At 43.5% G+C, this 22,706-nt stretch overlaps 1 protein-coding gene and 1 pseudogene across 1 annotated transcript in view; both read right to left on the bottom strand.

Moving 5' to 3' along the window:
* UBE2N (ubiquitin conjugating enzyme E2 N) overlaps nt 1-19,573 on the bottom strand; it is a 41,066-nt gene extending 21,493 nt beyond the window's left edge. Inside the window, exon 1 of the mRNA XM_053586642.1 lies at nt 19,189-19,573. Within this exon, the coding sequence (XP_053442617.1) occupies nt 19,189-19,218 (30 nt within the window). The 5' untranslated portion in view covers nt 19,219-19,573. The remainder of the gene's footprint in view (nt 1-19,188) is intronic.
* A 1,035-nt stretch (nt 19,574-20,608) lies between these two features.
* Nucleotides 20,609-22,032, bottom strand: LOC128582596 (actin-related protein 2/3 complex subunit 1A-like; annotated as a pseudogene).
* Between the last annotated feature and the right edge of the window lie 674 nt (nt 22,033-22,706).

Genomic DNA, 22,706 nt, shown 5'->3' with positions numbered 1-22,706 from the left:
CTGTGGTGTAGGATAGCACAAAAAGTATGCACAGACCTGTTTCACTCATCAGCTATGTTAGTGTTATTTAATGTGTAGCCCAAGACAACTCTTCTTCCAATGTGCAGCAGAGGAAAAAAAAAGGCTGGATGTAACTGCACCTAGATTAATGCCAAAGGTGGTACCATTTCTGTCTTTGATGGGGTTAAGTTTTAAATAGGAAGAAACTCTGGATGGAAGCCAGCTAAACTCAGGGCAAGCCAGCAATATAAAGTGTCTCCATCATCTCATCCTCCTTTCAGTTCATCATTTGAACCCTCAGAACCTTTTAAACAACTTATTTTTTTCTCCCTTTAAATTTTTTTTTTTTTTTTTTTTTGTAGAGACCGAGTCTCACTGTACCGCCCTCAGGTAGAGTGCCGTGGCGTCACACGGCTCACAGCAACCTCTTAACTCTTGGGCTTACGCGATTCTCTTGCCTCAGCCTCCCGAGCAGCTGGGACTACAGGCGCCCGCCACAACGCCCGGCTATTTTTTGGTTGCAGTTTGGCCGGGGCTGGGTTTGAACCCGCCACCCTCGGTATATGGGGCTGGAGCCCTACTCACTGAGCCACAGGCGCTGCCCTAAATTTTTTTTTTTTATTTTTACATAGATGCTCTTGGACAACAACTCTCATTCTCCTTCTCCATTTCCACTATTTTTTTTTTTTTAATGTATTCCCTTCAGAGATTCTCTGTCCCCACCAGGAATTTTTAAACCAAAACACCCAATATGGCAACTTTTTCTGTGAGGGACAGACCAGGTCCTCCAGCCCTGCCAGGCACATGCCTGGAGGATGCATGCCCCACATAGGTGTCTCCTCCCAGCCCAACCTCACCTGTTTAATAGACTCATGCCTGCAGAATGTCTGCCCCACATAGACATCTCCTCCCTCTGTTTGATAGACTTGTGTATCTACAAACTGCTCTACTTTGAGAAGATAACAGGATTGGAGTAATCAGATTTTATCTCTCCTCCTTTTTTTAAGAAATTTTTTTCCTTTTTGTAAAAAGCTATTTATCACTCCTACTGAAAGACCAGATCCTTAAAGAAGTTTATGGTATATAGGAAAGTGGGGACAGATTTGGAGCACAGCGCCTTTGGCATGTTTCATTCCCACTTCTCTCAGCCAGCTGTTTAAGCATTCAATGCCAACTTTGCAGCAGGTCGCGTGACACTCTGGAGGCATGTATGGGAAATGGCAGCAGTGAAGCAGGAGCCTCTAGGTCCTAGGGGGTGGTTATTTGGGGGTAGGACAGGGAGGGAGTTGTGGGTGGGGTAGAGGTTTTGTACTAAGGGCCAGTGATGATGTTTTGATATTTATTTCCTGATACTGAAATTTGGATCTGAGTGAGCTGTCCCTGTTCTGATGATGTCCATATACAAAGTGACAAATTCATAAAGTAATGATCAAATCTTCTTTTCTGTGAGTATTTTTTTTAATATTATTTATTTATTTATTTGCAGTTTTTAGCTGGGGCTGGGTTTGAACCTGCCACCTCCAGTATATGGGGCCAGCACCTTACTCCTTTGAGCCAGCACCTTACTCCTTTGAGTCACCCTCTGTGACTATTTTTAAGAAATAGAGCCAATTGATTTTGTATGTGAATACCAAGAGTGATTTACCTAGTACTAAACCTGCATGTGATCCTTCTCTGCCCTCATCCACTTCCTTTCCTGCTGTCCTGGAACCTGTCTCCATTGCGTGATTCAGCCCTGATTCCGGCTTCAGTCAACAGATCTCAGTGAAGGGTTTTGTGTATTTAGGCCTCATTTCTTTGTCGTTTCCTACTCCATTTCTGATGGAATAGGAAATTTGATGATTTCTCTGTATATTCTGTAGTCTCTCCCAGTCCATGTTTGATTCTATTCTATGGAAATAAAAAGTATGCTTTATATACTGCAAAGAAATGTCTTACAATTTAAAGCTTCCCCCTCTACTAAGACTATAAATAAAAACTTATTTTACCCTAAAAACAAAAAGGGAGGCAATGGAAGAGAACTAAAAGTCAGTGCTAGGTTTTGGAATCACTGATCTATATGGACTGAAACCAAGTAAGTGAATGAATGTGTTCAGGATAATGAGAAATGGTCCAAGGTCTGAACCCCAGGAGAACATGAACACTTAAAGGCTTAAAAACTATCACAGCAAATGGAAGACAGTCCTACCTATTAGTGATACTAGAAAGCTATACATTTATTTTGGAATACTGCTATCACTTAGAGCACTTGTGAATTTTTGTGGAAGTGCCTTAGAGCCTGTTTAAAAGCCTAAAGGGAAAATCAGTTATAGGATTATATGATCACCACCTTTCATTGTTTTAAATTCTGCCCAGTTAGATCACAGATAGGAATTAGGTCACAATCTCTCAATCCTTAGGATAAGAAGAAAACGCAAATCTGATTTCTACCCATTATTCACCAGAATTAGCTCAAATTTCTTATAGTATCCAGCAATCATATCTACTGTTAAAGATTTACTAGCACTGAACACTTGTTTTTAAATAATAGCTCATAAAGCCTGAAGGCTATTTTTTAAAGGTTCTAAAACAACACAGGCTTCACATGGGACCAGTTTTATGGGAGCCAATACAAATTACCTATTTCCTAAAAATTCTGCCTTGCTTCCCCTCTTTAATACTGTCATTTCTCAGAAATATTTACTTAGAAGAAGCTTCTACAGTACATTTACAATGGAATGAAGCACTAATACACACTACAGTATGGATGAACCTTGAAAATATGCGAAGTGGAAGAAGCCAAACAGAACAGGCCACACAGTGTAGGATCCCATTTCTATAAAATGTGCCGAATAGGCACATAAAGACATAAAATCCATAAAGACAGACAGTAGATAAATTGTTGCTAGGGGCTGAGGAAGGGTCAGGATAGGGGGTAATAAGTGACTGCTAATAGGCACAGGGTTTCTTCTTAGGATGATGAAAATCTTCTGAAGTTAGATAGGGGTAACAGTTGTACCACATTGTGAATATATTAAAAAACCACTCACTGTCTTACACAATTTTAAAGGGATGAATTTTATGTGAATTAACCCCCCAGATCTCACCCTTTTAAAGTATATGAGTTAGGGATTTCCTTCAATATTAAGTGAGACTTTAGCATTTTATCTATGAACTAGAGACTGTAATAGTAAAATAAAGTGAAGGGGAAATAATTTATTATCTGACTATTTTTAGTATATAACATACTCAGCAAATTAACTAAATTTTTAGTAATAAATATTCACGAATGAATTCATGAATGACTTCTGAAGAAACGAAACTTTTCAAATTAACAGATTGCATTTGAAGCTAAGTATCTGTGGTCCAAGCACAGACATGCTGACTCATGTTATAGTTTTAGCACTACTCAAATATCTCCTAGGTTTGTATATGTCTAATCTAGAATTACATTCTACTCCCCCATCCCACTTTTCTACTTATCCTTCAAAATTCAGCTCAAATGCCACCCTCTAAAAACCATCTTGCCTAGTAGTTTTGCCAGGCAGCAATTGCCTATATGATTTTACTTTTGTCCCCCACATTTTACCTATCTCTGCATTGAAGGCAAATACACACAGAACTACCGTTTCTTTCTGCAAATAATCCAGAGCTCTTAAAACACCAAAACTCTGTTGAGCTGGCAATGTTAAATTTACAAACAATAATTCTGATGCATAACCATGAACTAAGTACTTACTTAGATTATGCATGAACAGGTCGGGTGTGGTGGCTCATGCCTGTGGTCCCAGCGCTGTGGGAGGCCGAGGCAGGTGGATTGCCTGAGCTCAGAGGTTTGAGACCAGTACGAGCAGGAGTGAGCCAGAGTGAAACCCCGTCTCTACTAACATCAAAAACAGCCAGACTTTGTAGCAGGCGTCTATAATCCCAGCCACTGGGGAGGCAAAGGGAAAGAGAATCACCAAAGGAAGAACAGTAAAAAAAAAAAAAAAAAAAACTTCAAATGAAGAAGAATGAACAAGCAAGCTGAAATTAAAAATTAAAAAAAAAAAAGGCACAGCACCAGCCACATAAACCTGAGCTGATGGGTTCAAATCCAGCCTGGGCCTGCCAAACAACAATGACGGCTGCAACCATAAAGTAGCCAGGCATTGTGGCAGGCACCTGTAGTCCCAGTTACTTGGGAGGCAGAGGCAGGAGAATCGCTTGAGCCCAGGAGTTGGAGGTTACTGTGAGCTGTGATGCCACAGCACTCCACCCAGGGTGACAGCTTGAGGCTCTGTCTCAAAAATAAATAAATAAATAAATAAAAAGATTATGCATGAACTGAACAAGTGTTCTGAGAAAATACCTTGTAGTTCCTACCATCCTGGTCAATGCACCTACAGCGTTGTCAACTAAACTGGGAATGGGACTAGATCTTTTATAGCTAAAGATAAGAAACGTCAAGCTTTATAGCTGTAAATCACTGTGCCTCTGTGAAAGGAAATTACTTTTTTAAAAAGCCAAACCAAGAATTATGTGCTGTCATAGGGGGAATTACATTAGAAAAATGCTTTTCATCATTCTCTACAGATTGGAGTGAGGAAATTAAGTCAGGCACAAATACCCTCCCTGAAAGGAAAACACAAAACTCAATATATAAAATGAGTGCAAGGTAATTCTGATCTATTTTTAGCTCTTTCTGAGGTTAAAAAAATTGTTTAAAATCAGTATTACAATGGTTGAAGACAAATTCAGTGATACCTCAAGTAAGTCAGTCGCGTATCACATGACAAAGTTTCAGTCACTGAAGAACCACATAAATGACAAAAGTCAGGGCAGTGCCTATGGCTTAGGGAGTAGCGCACTGGCCCCATATACTGGAGGTGGTGGGTTCAAACCCAGCCCTGGCCAAAAACTGCAAAGAAACCCCCCCCAAAACAAAAAAAAGAAACCACATAAATGACAAAAGTCCCATAATAGTATAACAGAGCCGGATGGCACCTGTGGCTCAAGGAGTAGGGCGCCGGTCCCATATGCTGGAGGTGGCGGGTTCAAACCCAGCCCCGGCCAAAAACCACAAAAAAAAAAAAAAAAAAAAAAAAAAAAAAAATAGTATAACAGAGCCAAAAAGTTGCCCAGTATTCAATGTACTATGCTTTCTACTCAGTGCAGGCACCCAGTGTAACTGTGAAACAGCCTTAGGTTCAGGAGGAATTCCAGAAGAAGACACTGTTTTCACAGGAGATGATAGATCCATATGTGTCCCTGGAGACCTTCACTATCCCTGGAGACCTTCCTGTGGGACAAAATGAGGAAGCGAAAGACCAGCAAAATTGTTAATCCTGACCCTGTGTAGGCCTAGGACAATATCTGTGTCTTAATTTTTCAAGAAAAAAGCTTAAAATCCCAGGAAAGCTATGTTAACTAGTGTGATGAAAATGTGTCAAATGGTCTATGAACCAAGCGTATGGTGCCCCATGATCATACCTATGTACACAGCTATGATTTAATAAAAAAATAATGAAAAAAGAAAAAAGCTTAAGGGCAGCGCCTGTGGCTCAAAGGAGTAGGGCGCCGGTCCCATATGCCAGAGGTGGCGGGTTCAAACCCAGCCCCAGCCAAAAAAACTGCAGAAAGAAAAAAGGTTAACAAACCGGGCCCAGTGGCTCACGCCTGTAATCCTAGTACTCTGGGAGGCTGATGCAAGAGGATTGGCTGAGCTCACAGGTTCGAGATCAGCCTGAGCCAGAGCAAGACCCCTGTCTCTAAAAATAGCTGGGCATTGTGGTGGAGGCTGGGGCAAGAGAATCGGTTGAGCCCAGGAGACTGAGGTTACTATGAGCTATGATGCCATGGCACTCTTACCAAGGGTGACAAAGTGAGACTCTATCTCAAAAAAAAAAAAGAAAGAAAGAAAACAAAGAAAAAGCTTAACAAATTAAAAATATTTTTAAATAGGAAAATTTATGGAATAAGATATAAAGAATACTTTTGTTCAACTGAACAATGTGTTTTGACAAAAGAATCAAAAACTGTTAAACACTTGTCTATAAGGTAAACATGTTACAGTAAGCTAAGTTTAACTTACTGAAGAAAAATAATTTCTGTAAGTGTAGTGTAACCTAAATATACAGTGTTTATACAGTCTACAATAGCCATAAATGTCCTGGGCCTTCTCATTCACTCACCACTTACTCACTGACTCGCTAGGAGCAACTTCTAGTCCTGCAAGTTTCATTCTTGGTATAGGTCTATACAATAAGGTCCGTTTAAGTGCACATATTGTTCATACAATGACAAAATTGGTTAATGATGTATTTCTGAGATAGTATCTCCATCTTAAAGCAATGTGAGACTGTATTTTGCCAGGAAGAAATAGCAGGAAAGAGAGAAGTAGCTGCTCCCTAGTCCTTTCTCACCAGAACTACAAACTCACCCAAATTCAGGCTCCAAATGGGCAGGAGAGGAATATGTTACCCAGACCAGAGGCATTCCACTTTAAGGTGAACTATATTACTCAACAGGGTCTGGTGTCTATGCAAAAGTGAGGGGAGAGAAGAGGGGAAAGAGAGAAAGCTGGCTAGCTAGCTATACACTTAGATCCTGCTCTTGGACATGTTTCCACTTCATTTGTCTAATGATAAAATATAAAAATATATACACTGCCAATTATTACCTACGGGTGGACAGGTTCTGGCATATTCTATATGCAGCATTCTCAGTCCATAGACTCAGACCACCTTAGTTCAAATCACAGCTCTATAAACTACTTAACTCCTGTGTGCAGGATCACATATCTATATGATAACGATAACACTAAAACCCATTATGTGCACTTACACGGACCTTATGGTATAGCCTATTACTTCTAGTTTACAAATCTGTACAGCATGTTACTATTAAACAAATTAATGGATGTAACATGCTTAGAACCTGAATGCCTGGTACACAGTATTAATAAATGTTTATTTTTACATAATAAAAACTATACACTAACCTCATATCAAGAATATTTGCCACACTGCACTCTGGTGATTATGATTCACATACTGAAACTGAATTTAACAATTCAGAAATGATTAGTCTTCCCAATAGATCTTACTGCCATCTCTCTGAACTTAAAAATTAAACAGTAATAATCAATTGATAACAGTAAAAAAAAAAAACAGTAATAATTCTTGATGAGACTCTAATATAAAGCATTATCCATCACACATACTGTATTTCTGGAATATGCCATGCTGTCTTTTCTTTTTTTATTTTTTTGAGACAGAGTTCCACTTTGTCACCCTCAGTAGAGTGCTATGGCATTACAGCTCACAGCAATCTCAAACTCTTGGGCTTAAGTGATTCTCTTGCCTCAGCCTCCCAAGTAGCTGGCACTACAGGCTTCCACCACAACGCCTGGCTATTTTTTAGAGATGGGGTCTTGCTCTTGCTCAGGCTGGTATCGAACTCAATGAGCTCAGGCAATCCACCCACCTCAGCCTCCCAAGTGCTGGGATTACAGGCATGAGCCACCACACCAGCTTGTCTTTTCTTTTAGCTTTCATACCTGCTATTCCATACACCTCAAAACTCATTAAATACTCCCTCCTTCTCCTAGCTGAGCCAGCATACCAACTCAAGTTTTAAAAACACTTCCTCAGGCAAGGAGTTAAGGTCTGTAATCCTAGCACTTTGGGAGCCAAGATAACAGATTGCCTGTGTTCAGGAGTTGGAGACCAGACTAAGTAAGACCAAGACCCTGTCTCTACTAAAAATATAAAAACTAGCAGGGTGTTGTGGGGATCTCTTGAGCCCGAGTTTGAGGTTGCTAGAAGTTATGACGCCACGGCACTCTACCCAGGGCAACTGAGTGAGACCCTGTCTCAATCAAAAACAAAACAAAACATACACCTCACTGTAATTTCTTATTTCATGATTGTGTTTTCCATTAGACAGAGAAGTCTATCATGTTCACCTGGCTTAGTGTGAATACATAGTATGCATTGAATAAATGTCTAATTAATTGAACTGAAAGATACTCACCAGAATACGAAAACCATTTGCCCAGATTCACCTATCTTAAGCATCACAAAAAACACAGCTACTTACTGAAATACATTTTTCCTGAGTAGAAATTATAAAAAAATCTTAGAAAGCTGTGGAGAAATATAAAAAACTCACCAGTGGTCTCATGACACAAAGACAACATTTGTTACACTTCTTCCTATTCTTTTCTTTTTTTTTTTTTTTTTCCTTTTTTAGACAGTCTCACCTTGTCGCCCTCAGTAGAATGCCATGGGATCATAGCTCACAGCAACCACAAACTCTTGGGCTTAAGTGATTCCCTTGCCTTAGCCTCCCAAGTAGCTGGGACTACAGGCGCCCGCCACAACGCCCAACTATTTTTTTTTTGTTGTAGTTGTCATTGTTGTTTAACACACCCAGGCCAGGTTTGAATCCACCAGCCCGAAGTATGTGCCCAGCACCCTAACCACTGAGCTACTGACCTACAGGCACTCAGCCTAGACTTTGTATTTCTCAAAAGACTTTGAAAATACAAATTCATTTACTCAAAACTAACCAAACTGACAGACACAACATGATAGGGCTGAAAACTAAAGGAGAATTTGAAAATCTGGAGACAAAATAGCCAATTTTTAAAAAAACAAAATACACTCACGCCTGTAATCCTAGCACACTCTGGGAGGCCCAGGTGGGTGGACTGCCTGAGCTCATAGGTTTGAGATCAGCCTGCCTCTAAAAACAGCCAGGTATTGTGGTGGGCACCTAAAGTCCCAGCTACTTGGGAGGCTGAGGCAAGAGTATCACTTGAGCCCAAGAACTCGAGCTTACTGTAAGCTGTGACACCACGGCACTCTACCAAGGGTGACAAAAATAATAATAATGATGAAAATAATAAACTAAAATAAAATAGTCCAACTCACTTTTCACACTTAAAAAAGAATTCTGTATCTCAAGAATAGAAGAAAAAGCATCCAATGTATTCAGCCCTACTATGAAACTAATTTATGGCTTTCACATGAAAGCTATAACCCAGTTATAACCTAAGAATAAGGGGAAGGGGGAAAGAGAGGGGATGGAGGGGGGAGGTGGGCAGAGGGAGGGTGATTGGTGGGATTACGCCTGCGGTGCATCTTACAAGGGTATATGTGAAATTTAGTAAATGTAGAATGTAAATGTCTTAACACAGTAACTAAGAAAATGCCAGGAAGGCTATGTTAACCAGTGTGATGAAAATGTGTCAAACGGTCTATAAAACCAGTGTATGGTGCCCCATGATCGCATTAATGTACAAAGCTATGATTTAATTAAAAAATAATAATAATAATTCTTTTTCGGGCAGTGCCTATGGCTCAGTGGGTGGGGCACCAGGCCAAACTGTAACAAAAAAATAGCCAGGCGTTGTGGCAGGCACCTATAGTCCCAGCTACTCGGGAGGCTGAAGCAAGAGAATCACCTAAGCCCAGGAGTTGGAGGTTGCTGTGAGCTGTGTGACGCCATGGCACTTTACCGAGGGCGATAAAGTGAGACTCTGTCTCTAAAAATAAATAAAATCAAAATTTAAAAAGAATTGTTTTTCTTTTCACTACATACACTATGCCTCTCAGAACTATTTGGTTTTTTGAAAGCTAACACAGTATAATATAAGTGTTAGGCCTCTACATCAGAACTGTGATGATTTCCAACCATAATGTTCAAATCCCCTGCTGGGTGATGCTGTCTTCATTTCCTTATTTCTGTTTATTTCCATAGTGCATATGCATCCATGACTCATTATAACAGATTTTAGTGTATGCCAGAATCTATACAACTTGGATCTGTAGCATAATTCCTCACCAGAGAAAGAAAAGGATAGAACAGATGTTCTCTAATGTGTAAAACTCTGGTTATAAGAGTGGTCATGACATGTGTAGAAAAAACTCTTAACTTCAACAAAGCAAATGCATAACATTTCTGATATCATCATTCAGAATGGTGAAGCCAAGGAAGTGCTTGATTATCTGACAAAATTCAACTGGTACTGAGTAGCTGATCCATCTGGACTGAAGGAAATTCCTGACACAGAGGAACTTAAAAGGTGATAACTCAACTAGCTGCTATTTATAATTACTGTCAGTTATGTCCACATTTCAAAATCAAAACATAGATAGTATGTTAAAGCAACAGTATCCTGATAGCTTGAAAGTTTAATCACTACCAAAAGCGGTCTAGGCATTCTTAATGTGGAGCCCATGGAGACAGAGGGAATCCACAAATAAACTTGGCAAGAACCTGAATCCCCAGAAGTCACATGTTTAAAAAAGAAAAAATAGCTTATTTTCCTAGGAAGTAGTCAGGAAATTCCTAAATGGGACAAATGACAGAAGAACCACAACATTTCTGGTCAAATTTTTACCATATAGGCTTGGCGCCTATGGCTCAAACAGCTAAGGTGTCAGCCACATACACCTGAGCTCATAGGTTCAAAACCAGCCCAGGCCTGCCAAACAACGATGGCTGCAACCAAAAAAAAATAAAAAATAGCCAGGCGTTGTGGCAGGCACCTGTAGTCCCAGCTACTTGGGAAGCGGAGGCAGGAGAATCACTTGAGCCCAGGAGTTGGAGGTTGCTGTGAGCCGTGATGCCACAGTACCCTACCTATAGCAACAGAGCTTGAGGCTCTGTCTCAAAAAAAAAAAAAAAAAAAAAAAAAAATTTTTTTACCATATAAGCTATCTGTTTCCAAAAGTGATTTTAAATACATTTTATAACAAGTCCATCTTCATCTATGTTTTTTAAATGGGGAAAAAAACATTATCAACCAAAGACTTTCATGGCTTAAAAACAGGTGAAATTGGGTGGCACCTGTGGCTCAGTGAGTAGGGCGCCGGCCCCATATACCGAGGGTGGCGGGTTCAAACCCAGCCCCGGCTGAACTGCAACCAAAAAATAGCCGGGCGTTGTGGCGGGCACCTGTAGTCCCAGCTGCTCAGGAGGCTGAGGCAGGAGAATTGCTGAAGCTCAAGAGCTAGAGGTTGCTGTGAGTCCTGTGACATCATGGCACTCTGCTGAAGGCGGTAAAGTGAGACTCTGTCTCTACCAAAAAAAAAAAGAAAAAAAAACAGGTGAAATTTTCTGTACTTTTTTTTTTTTGAGAGTCTCATTTTATCATCCTCGGTAGAATGTCAGGGCATCATATAGCTCACAACCTCCTCAAACTCTTGGGCTCAAGTGATCTTCCTGCCTCAGCCTCCCCAGTAGTTGGGACCACAGATACCACAACACCCAGCTATTTTTTGGAGACAGGGTCATGCTCTTTCTTGCTCAAGCTGGTCTCAAATTCCTGAGCTCATGCAATCCACCAGCCTCGGCCTCCCAGAGTGCTAGGATTACAGGCATGAGCTACCACACCCAGCCCAGAAAGTGAGTTTTCTAAATAACTTTTCTTACTTAAAACAACCACAACAAACCACAAAAAAAAACCTTATGCACTAGAATACTTACCAAATAAGTGGCTTTTAAATAATAATAGGAAAAAAACCCTGTATTTATAAAAGGGATAATTTTTTTCTTTTTTTTAAAAGGGAATATTTTTTCAAAAAGTAAACTCAAGCCTCAATGCAAAATCAGATTATTAGATTCTTAAGAAATTAAAAATAGGTCTCATTAAATAAAAAAGTAAATTTTGGGAAAGACTAGTGAAATTCTAATCTCAGCAGGCTGACTTGTTAGGTTTTAATCAAATAAATCAAACTCTTTGAGTGAATTAATTTAATATTTTCTAAGACTGTATTTTATCATTTTCATTTTTTTATTGTTGTTGAGACAGAGTCTCACTTTACCGCCTTTGGTAGAGTGCCATGATGTCACAGGACTCACAGCAACCTCTAGCTCTTGGGCTTCAGCGATTCTCCTGCCTCAGCCTCCCGAGCAGCTGGGACTACAGGCGCCCGCCACAACGCCCGGCTATTTTTTGGTTGCAGTTCAGCCGGGGCTGGGTTTGAACCCGCCACCCTGGTATATGGGGCTAGCGCCCTACTCACTGAGCCACAGGTGCCACCCTCATTTTCATGATTAATTTTGAAAAGAAAAAGTCACTATCATAAATGCAAGATGTAAAGTTAAAACATTTGTTTTTGATCAAGGGCATAACTACAGATCTTATTTGCTCCAAAAATAACTCTTTGATTCTTCTTTATGTCAGAATTAGGGAGAACCTCTCATTTAAGAGATATTTCAGGTACCTTTTACTTTTTGTGACTTGAAGCTTTAACTGTTCAGTCATTTTTAGAGATTAAAAGAGCTCCTGCCCAGGCCTGTGGCTCAAAGGGGTAGGGCGCTGGTTCCATATGCCAGAGGTGGCGGGTTCAAACCCAGCCCCGGCCAAAAACTGCAAAAAAAAAAGAAAAAAAAATTGGGCGGCGCCTGTGGCTCAGTGAGCAGGGGGCCGGCCACATATACCGAGGGTGACAGGTTCAAACCCAGCCCCGGCCAAACTGCAACAAAAAAATTGTCGGGTGTTGTGGCAGGTGCCTGTAGTCCCAGCTGCTCGGGAGGCTGAGGCAGGAGAATTGCCTAAGCCCAGGAGTTGGAGGTTGCTGTGAGCTGTGTGACGCAACGGCACTCTACCATGGGCAATAAAGTGAAACTCTGTCTCTACAAAAAAAAAAAAAAAAAAAATCTTTGGGCAGCACCTATGTCTCAGAGGGTGGGGCACTGGCCCCATATACAGAGGGTGGTGGACTCAAACCCAGCCCCAGCCAAACAGCAACAAAAAAAATTGCCAGGCGTTATGGCCAGCACCTGTAGTCCCAGCTACTTGGGAGGCTGAGGCAAGAGAATCACCTAAGCCCAAGAGCTGGAGGTTGCTGTGAGCTGTGATGCCATGACACTCTACCGAAGGCAACAAAGTGAGACTCTGTCTCTTAAAAAAAAAAAAAAAAAAAAAACAGAAAGAAAAAAGAAAAAGAGCTCTGGCCCAAGAGAAAAGACAAAAAAAGGAAATTAAAAATTCTAACTAAAAACAGAAATCCCAAAACTCAGTACCATTCACACTTGTGCAAAAAGTCACATATAAAAAACTATTCATTATAGCACTCTTGGCATAGTACAATTTAGGAATAATATAGAAGTTATCAATAAGCAGTTAGTTAAAATCTAGCTACACATTTCCTCAAAGCAGCCCTTGAGTCAAAGACAAGGGCAATGGCACGGGCCGACAGTCCCAGCTACTCAGGAGGGTAAGGCAGGAGGATTCCTCCAGCCCAGTAGTTCCAGGCTGCAGGAAATGTTCTGTGATCATGCCTGAGGATACCTACTGCACTCCAACATGAACAATTTAGCAAGACCCTATCTCTTAAAGAAAAGCCTCTTAGAGGAGGCGGCGCCTGTGGCTCAGTGAGTAGGGAGCCGGCCCCATATGCCAAGGATGGCGGGTTCGGACCCACCCCGGCCAAACTGCAACAGGAAAATAGTCCGGTGTTGTGGCACGCGCGCCTGTAGTCCCAGCTCTCGGGAGGCTGAGGCAAGAGAATCGCGTAAGCCCAAGAGTTAGAGGTTGCTGTGAGCCGTGTGACGCCACGGCACTCTACCTGAGGGCTGTACAGTGAGACTCTCTCTCTACAAAAAAAAAAAAGAAAGAAAGAAAAGAAAAGCCTCTTAGAAGATGTATTGATGGTGGGGAAATCAAAGCATTTGCAAGAAAAGGAGAAGCTTAATATATATGCACTAAGTCACTCTGGTCCTTATGGAAAGGATACACAATGAAAACAGTGGTCCTCTAAGAATGCCACCATGCTGAAGGCCAGATGAGAGAGAGAACAGATTATTAATTTCCTCTGTGCACCCTTTGTTGGAGCCTTTCAAATGTGCTCTACATATGTGTTTCCTAGTCAATAACACAATAGATTGACATATTTTGTTTTTTATTTTATTTTATTCTTTTTTGTAGAGAGAGAGTCTTACTTTACTGCCCTCGGTAGAGTGCCATGATGTCACAGGACTCACAGCAACCTCCAGCTCTTGGGGTTTCGCGATTCTCCTATTCTCCTATTTTTTGGTTGCAGTTCAACCGGGGCTGGGTTTGAACTCACCACCCTCAGTATATGAGGCCAGTGCCCCACTCACTGAGCCACAGGCACCACCCTTTTTTGTTTGTAGTTTATGGCCAGGGCTGGGTTTGAACCCGCCACCTCCAGCATATGGGGCTAGCACCCTACTCTTTGAGCCACAGGCACTGCCTCACATACTTTGTTTTTTATGTTTTGTTTTTAAAATAAATTTATGGGTAGAAGAGATATTTTTAGCTAATGTATTGGTTCAGATAGAATATACTAACTAGTAACAATGCCAAATGATAGAAAATAACAACTTTCCTAAAACCTTTTTCCAAAGACTCATGCAATCATCCATCCAATAACTTCACTGCCTACTATGTGTCAAGGATTAAGTGAGCCATATCCAGGTCACCCAAGACTTCCTGCCTTCATGGAGCTTTGGTGGGGAGGAGAGATAAACAGTAAATAAACCTTGGGCAGTAATAAGTGCTATACAGAAGAAAGCGGAATAGGTGGATAAAAGAAGGTGTAGGTTACGGAAACTGGTTTACAAAGAACTGTTAATGCATACCTCTCTGAATGAGTCAAAAACTGAACAATAATCACAAAGCAAGCAATGCAACAAACAGCTGGAATATGCTTAGCCGCTTATGGTTCAGGGCACAGTAAAGCAACAGTGCTTCTGTAGTGGAGTGACCCAAAGAGAGATGTGCAGAAGACGAGCTCAGAGGTGAGGAGATCCCAGAGTCACATGGCATTGTAGGTAGAAGGAAAAAAGACAAGATTTTACTCTGTGCTGAAGAACCTCTACTGTAGACTTTTTAGCAGGAGAATAATATGATCTATATTTGAAAAAGATTAGCCTAGCTGGGTTGCTCTAAAATGAGGTAACACAGCAGGCTAGGCAACAAATAATGGACAGGAATCCAAGATCAGGATTTCAAGAGAGATGAGGAATGTGTCTGATCTAAGATATATTTTGAAAGTAGAGTCTATAGGCTCGGCGCCTGTGGCACAAGCGGCTAAGGCACTAGCCACATACACCTGAGCTGAAGGGTTCGAATCCAGCCTGGACCCGCCAAACAACAATGACGGCTGCAATCAAAAAATAGCCGGGTGTTGTGGCAGGCACCTGTAGTCCCAGCTACTTGGAAGGCGGAGGCAGGAGAATCACTTGTGCCCAGGAGTTGTATGTTGCTGTGAGCTGTGATGCCAAGGCACTCTACCCAGAGCAACAGCTTGAGACTCTGTCTCCAAAAAAAAAATTAGACTCTACAGAATCTGCTACTAGATTGAATATAAGAATCTGAGTGAGCTAGCACTTAAGGGAATAGTAATCCAAAAACTCATCTTCTATTTGAATAGTTATTTACAGTTGTCAGGTACTTGCACATACATTATATTATTTCATAATAACAAGATCTAGGGAACGTCACACCAATCAAGAACTTCTGCCTCAGGCTCGGCACCCATAGCTCAGTGGTTGGGGTGCCGGCCACACAAACTGTGGCTAGTGGGTTTGGACCCAGCAGGGCCTTCTAAAGAATAATGACAACAATAACAAAAAAACAAATAGCCATGGCACTCTACCGAAGGTAACATGAGATTCTGTCTCAAAATAAAAAAAGAACCTCTGCCTCTTGCCACTATAAGATCTTAGGAAAGTCGTTCAAATCAGTTTTCAGACTGTGTATTGTCTAGATCACAAAATTTCTGCAAATGTAAATAATGATCATTATGAGGTAAAAAGTATATTAACAGTTGTCCAAATCAAGCTACCTTATTTTTAATATTTCCATTGGATTAGAATAGTAACACCAATATAATAATGAACACTAAATTCCATCCTTTTAAAGTCAAAAGTCACTAAGAAATAAATTAACAGTCTAGTGAAAGAAGGTTATGTCCTAGCTTGGCACCTGTAACTCAACAGCTAGGGCACCAGCCACATACACCGTAGTTGGCAGGTTCAAATCAAGCCCAGGCCTGCCAAACAACAATGACAACTACAACCAAAAAACAAAAATAGCCAGGCATTGTAGCAGATGCCTGTAGTCCCAGCTATTTGGGAGGCTAAAGCAACAGAATCGCTTAAGCCCAAGAGTTTGAGGTTCCTGTGAGCTGTGACGCCAGGGTACTCTACTGAGGGTGACAAAGTGAAACTGTCTCAAAAAAGAAATAAATCAAATAAAAGAATGTATGTCCCTATTGCCTCAGGATATTCCACCTAGAATCTTGTACAGTGGTTTAATAGGAAAAATGCAACTATTAGAAATAAATTTTGGTATTAAAAAAATAAGCACTTTTACTGATTATGGACCAACCTACATTGTAAAAGTATGGCACAAAAAAATTATCTTTTAATCTTTTCTGAGAATCGTAGAAATATGTTCCTTTAAGCTACATATGACATTAAACTAAAGTAACCTAATTTTAACTTTTATAAAACACAAAGGCACTATTCATTACAGAGATGCTGCCAACAAGATAATGCAAAATTAAGATTAAATAACACTTTCTTAGTTTAAGCATAAAACAGAAATGCCTAGTGTAAATTAATGTGTGCCAAATGAATTGAATCCCAAGGACTTCAACTTATTGCATTAAAGCATTTCTGTGAATTTCTACAGAATCCATTGAATTAATTTTTCTAAGGCTTTCACATTACTGTGCTATCTTCACAATCAAGCAAAAATGGAAAAATACGCGTTAAACGTTTGGTTCACTATGTATTTTTTTTTTTTTTTTTTGTAGAGACAGAGTCTCACTTTATGGCCCTCGGTAGAGTGCCATAGCATCACACAGCTCACAGCAACCTCCAAGTCCTGGGCTTAAGCGATTCTCTTGCCTCAGCCTCCGGAGTAGCTGGGACTACAGGCGCCCGCCACAACGCCCGGCTATTTTTTTTTTTTTTTTGGTTGCAGTTCAGCCGGGGTCGGGTTTGAACCCGCCACCCTCGGTATATGGGGCCGGCGCCTTACCGACTGAGCCACAGGCGCCGCCCTCACTATGTATTTTAGAGAATTATCTTCAATGTCAATTTGCACTACGTACTCAGTCAACAACCTGAGTAACGTTAAAAAAAATAAAATACCCTTGAGGCTCAGCGCCGTAGCACAGCGGTTATGGGCGCCAGCCACATACACTGAGGCTGAGGGATTCGAACCCGGCCCCAGACAGATAAACAACAATGACAATTGTAACAGAAAATAGCCGGGCATTGTGGTGGGCGCCTTTGTCCCAGCTACTTGGGAGGCTGAGGCAAGAGAATCGCTTAAGCCCAAGAGTTTGAGGTTGCTGTGAGGTGTGATGCCATAGCACTCTACCGAGGGCGACATCTACCTCAAAATAAAAAAAAAAAAAAGAAAAGAAATATCATATATATATATATATCCTTGAGAATATTTGACGTACAGTTCTATCATCCCCGATTCCCCATTATTCAAGGGAGATCTCAATCAAAATGGATCATTGGGGCTCGGCGCCTATGACTCAAGTGGCCAAGGCGCCAGCCACATACACCTGAGCTGGCAGGTTCGAATCCAGCCTGGGCCCCCCCAAACAACAATGACGGCTGCAACCAAAAAATAGCCGGGCGTTGTGACGGACGCCTGTAGTCCCAGCTACTTGGGAGGCGGAGGCAGGAGAACCGCTTGAGCCCAGGTGTTGGAGGTTGCTGTGAGCTATGATGCCACAGCACTCTACCCAGGGTGACAGCTTGAGGCTCTGTCTCAAAAAAAATGGATCATTGGGGGCCATGTGACCGCAATTATAATTAAATAACTAAGACCACACTGTAAGAACCTTCCAATGCATGTGACAATTAAACCACCTTCCGCAGAGTGCGAGACATTCACGACACAATAAATTTTGCAGAATGAAAGTTCACATTCTTAGACTCCAGTGCTATCTACTCTACTTCCCTCATTTCTAAGAATTTCTACCTTCCGTCTTATTTCACTAAATAGAGCACCTTCAGGTCAGCAACACACCCACCCCCGTCTCAAATACATTTAATTGCAACGGCACGAAGCACTACGCAATACATCATCCTTCAAAGCCTAACAGGTCTTCTATTTAGTTCACAAATTCCCCCACATTTTAGAAAAACGAACAAGATCAAAAATACACGTTCACCAGACTGTAATGAAGCATAATAATGCTGCAATTTAGTCACTTTAACTGGCGTATTGAGCAACAAAGATGTTCAACTAATTTCTTTCATAAAAAATGACAGAAATTTTCAATCTTTAGTTTTCGTTAACTGCGAGAAACATCTCACGTCTGAAGACTTGGTATTATGTAAAGACTTTACAAAATCAAACAACTCATAGCTCTATATGCACTTGTCCGGTACAGCATTCATAAAGAGCCCAAGAACGGTTGCATGATTAAAGCTCACAAAAATCGACAGGCAAAGATTTCACAAAATCCACATAAACTGCAGCCCTCCCCTAGCCTTCTGTTGAACTATTTCCTCAAAGCAGAAACAGCGCTGAAAAGAGTTTGCCAACCAGAGTAAAATCACTTCTCGGAGATGACGAGCGGAAACGCGTGGAGAAGCCCGGAGATCGCGGAAGCGAGGGTAGCGGGACGCGGAGCCCCCAGGGGCGAGCGTGGGCCGGCCGCAGCGGGACGCGCGGCCCGCCGGGAGCCTCCTCCCGGCCTCTCCCTCCGGGTTCATTCATTCTGCACCCGCCGCTGCCGCACCTCGGCGCGCCCGCCCGGGCCGAGAAGAGGCTGCCCGGCCTGGGCCCGTGTGCGGCCACCACATCCGCCGGGAGTCCGGGACCCAACGCGCTTCCCGCGCGCTCGCACCCTCCGCCCGGGGGGTGGTCGGAGAGGCCAAGGAGGCCCGCGCCGGCCCGCGCCCAGGACGAGAGCTCCTCAGCCCCGCCGTCCCACCCTCGCCGGCGCGTGGGCCACGCCTGCCCCTGTCCGTCAGGCGGCCGCCTGGAAGCCCCAGGACCCCGCCACCGGGCCGCCCCGCCGCGGCCGGAAGTCTCCCCGGCGCCCCCTCCCCAGCGCCCGACTTCCCTCGCCGCCGCCAGACCCTCTCAGAGCCGCTTCGGGCCTCCCGGCGCCCGCCGCCGGCCGGAGGGAGCGAGGGGCCGCGCCGCCCGCCACGCCGGACAGACGGGAGCAGAGCGGCGAGCCGGTGGCCGGCCCGGGTGGTTACCTTGATAATCCTGCGGGGCAGCCCGGCCATCTTGTCAGATCCCGAGTTCGGCCTCTGGTCTCGTCTCAGGCTCCGCTCGCCTCACGCACGAGTGGAAGTCCAAGGCTCCACTTCCGGGGGACGTTGCCGCGCCCGCCGCCGCTGCCGCTGCCGCCGCCGCCGCCGCCGCCGAGGCCCCTCGGGAAATGTAGTCCCTGCTCGGGCTCGGGTTCGGGCGGGGGCGGGCTTCCCTTAGACCTGGCCCCCTCCCCCGCGGTCCCCGCCCCACCTCCGACCAGGGGTGGCGGAAGTGACGCGCCTGGGCGGGACAGGGACTTGGGGGAGGTGGCGTGGGGCGGCGCGCGGCTCTGGTGCTCGTGGCCGAGGCTACCGCGCGACAGTGGGAATGGGAGGCCGGCGCCCTCAGGCTTAGCCGAGGCCACGCCCGCGTCGGTGGACACGTAATAGAGGCTCGACCTCCGACGTAGCCCATTCATTCATTCGTCCTTCGTTCATTCAACCTGCTGCATTGCGCGCGGTCCCGGCTGGCGGGGCAGGGGACGGCTGTGGTCTGACTGATCCACCCGCTCCTTCAAGGGGAGGGCAAGACCCACACTCGATAGCAAGGCTTCTAAATGTGGGCCTTTCTACTCATGCAAACCCTGGCGAGGGAGTGGTGATGTTTAAATTTCTCATAAATCGGGTCTTTAAGACTCGAGGTAGGCTAAAGGAAAAGGGGCCTGGAGTAGGGGGGGAGAATGGCTTCTGAAAGCCTAGTCCTAGCGGTCGAGATGCAGAGTTGCTAACTGGACGAAAGACCAGGGAGAGGATTAAAGAACTAAAGAACCCAGAGTAATCGAGGTATTACAGAAGGGGAACCACTACAGATAGATGGATTAGAGTGGCGGTGCCCAAAAATGGGATTGTTGGGGAAGCATTTGGTCCTGGTGAGTGAACGCTTGCTATAGGATGAACTTTTTAAAGGCATTTCACTTCATCCTTACAGCAATCTTAAAGAAAAGGTATCTTCTCCATTTTTACAACAAGGCTTAGATGCAGGGGTCCTCAAACTATGGCCGTGGACCCCATGAGGCAGTGTGATTGTATTTGTTCCCCCTTTTTCTTTTCCCCCATGTTCAGTATTTTAATTTAATTTTCTACTGGACAAATTTATGTATCTCCCTCACCCTTTCTTTAAGTTAGTGTGACAATTCTCCATAATTCCTACTTAAAGAGAAGCTTTGGTCAAGAATGGAATGAAATAGCCAAAAAATAAAAATCACTGCTGCTTTAAAAAAAACAATACGTTCACCAATTTTATACTCAAACAAAATCACACAGTATTTGCACGATATGTTATTTTCAGTGTTTCCTTGGGGCTGGCTTTCCTCTCTATCCAATGGCAGAGTTGCCGTCAGCGACTGTTTGTCGTGCTGGATGGCAGAGGCTCACTTGGCTTCACATTATCCGGAGGCCCTGGATAGAAGATTCTAAGGTCTTGAAATCCCAAATTGTCATGGCTCCATCAATGCCAGTAGTGCAAAATTTGTGACAGTCTTGCTTGTCCACCTCATAAGTAGACACTTGAGTGATGCTATTCGGGTGCAGCGTCTCCAGGGCTGTATTGTGGTCCTCGGTCCTGGCCCTCTTGTCCGTGTTGTGGAAACGTTCCATGGCAGACATGTTGAGCTGGATGCTCTGTTTTGGAATGTTTAACTTGGACACAAAGGTCAAGCAGCCGCCGTCATCGTAGTTGAAGAGCATTGGGCAGCAGTCATGGCCAGCAGCCACAACGCTATTCTCTGAGACAAATGACACACTCAGGAGTGGTAGGAACTCTGTTTTCAGAGTTGAGACCTGTACGCTTTTTTTTTTTTTTTTTTTGTAGAGACAGAGTCTCACTTTACTGCCCTCGGTAGAGTGCCGTGGCGTCACACGGCTCACAGCAACCTCCAGCTCTTGGGCTTATGTGATTCTCTTGCCTCAGCTTCCCAAGCAGCTGGGACTACAGGTGCCCACCACAACACCCGGCTATTTTTTTGTTGTTACAGTTTGGCTGGGGCTGGGTTTGAACCCACCACCCTCGGCATATGGGGCCGGCGCCCTACTCACTGAACCACAGGCGCAGCCCCAGACCTGTACGCTTTTTGAAGCATCAGCAACAGACGTGGTGCTGTCATGACTGACCCAGGCCAGGCGGCTCCCCCTGGCAGAGAAGCTGACCCCATGGACCCAGCCACCTGTGCCACTGCCCCCAAACTCTGACATCAGCTGACCAAAAGGCATCTTGCTTCCCCAGGGTAGTACAGGCTGGCTTTTCATCTACTTCTTTAATATAGGCAGAAAACACTCTGCATTTGAAGTCACATGATCCTGCTGCCAGCAAAACATTGTTGGGATGCCAATCCAAGCTAAGGACTGTGGAGCGATTCAGCTTTTTAATGTGTTTGCTTACCCACCAGTCATTTTCAGACTCGAAGTAACAAACAGAAATGAGTCCGTGCTCTACTTCCCACAGCAAATTTGTTCTCTAAGGGGGACCACTTCACAAAAGTGGCTGCGCAATTAATTCTCATGGTCGCCAGGATTGGCTTCCAGACACCATCTTTCTGACTCCAGACATAGGCATTGCGGTCTGCCCCACAGGTGACGAGGCAGTCGCTTTTGGGAGCCCAGTCAATACCTGTGATGTGTCCATTGTGCTCCTTGAGTTCATGAGCTTTTATCCACTGGCTCTCGTTTTTCTTATACATGTGCACTTCGTGATTATTGGGGCTAAGGGCAATTTGGGTACGATCCCTGTTCCAGGCATGACAGGTAATTGGCTCTAGTAGAAACTGATGCAGGGACATTATTCTTAAGAGTTTTCAAACAATAGAAAGCTGGGGTGGGGGAAGGTCGGACGGGATCTGAGCTCGTAGACTCTGGTCAGTCAACGCGAAAAGGCTCCGCAGGCCCGGGTGGAGGACCGAGGCCCAGACCTGTTTTGTTTTTTTACTTCAAAATAAGGTATGTACAATGTGCATAGGAATTTGTTCATACTTTTTTTTTTTTAAACTATAGTCCGGCCCTCCAACAGTCTGAAGGACAGTGAACTGACCCCCTGTTTAAAAAGTTTGAGGACCTCTGGCTTAGAGAGTTAACTTTTTCCATGGATATGGCAGGAGAAAGTGGAGCTGTTTTGTCCCCAGGCAGGGCTGCCAAAACACACTGGCCCTTAACTACTTAACTGCTTAACCTCTTTTTTTTTTTTTTTTTAATTTTAAATATACCTTTATTTCTCAAACTCAAAGCTTTAATTCATACTACTTAACCTCTTAACCACAGTGTTTCATAGCAAAGTAACATAGCTACCAGATGATGAGTGAATGAAGATGGGCTGACCATGCCTTCCAGGAACTTAGAATGCAGTGGATGAGAGAGACAAGTAAACAATTACAATCCAACCTGGTAAGGGCTATAGAGGTTCTTTCAAGATGCTATTTTAGCACAGGACCGTTAACTGCTTGAACATTCAGGGAAGGCTTCTTAAAGAAGTA

Source organism: Nycticebus coucang, chromosome 3 (assembly GCF_027406575.1).
Source record: "Nycticebus coucang isolate mNycCou1 chromosome 3, mNycCou1.pri, whole genome shotgun sequence".
Lineage (NCBI taxonomy): Eukaryota > Metazoa > Chordata > Mammalia > Primates > Lorisidae > Nycticebus > Nycticebus coucang.
This window is presented reverse-complemented; position numbering and strand designations above follow the sequence as displayed.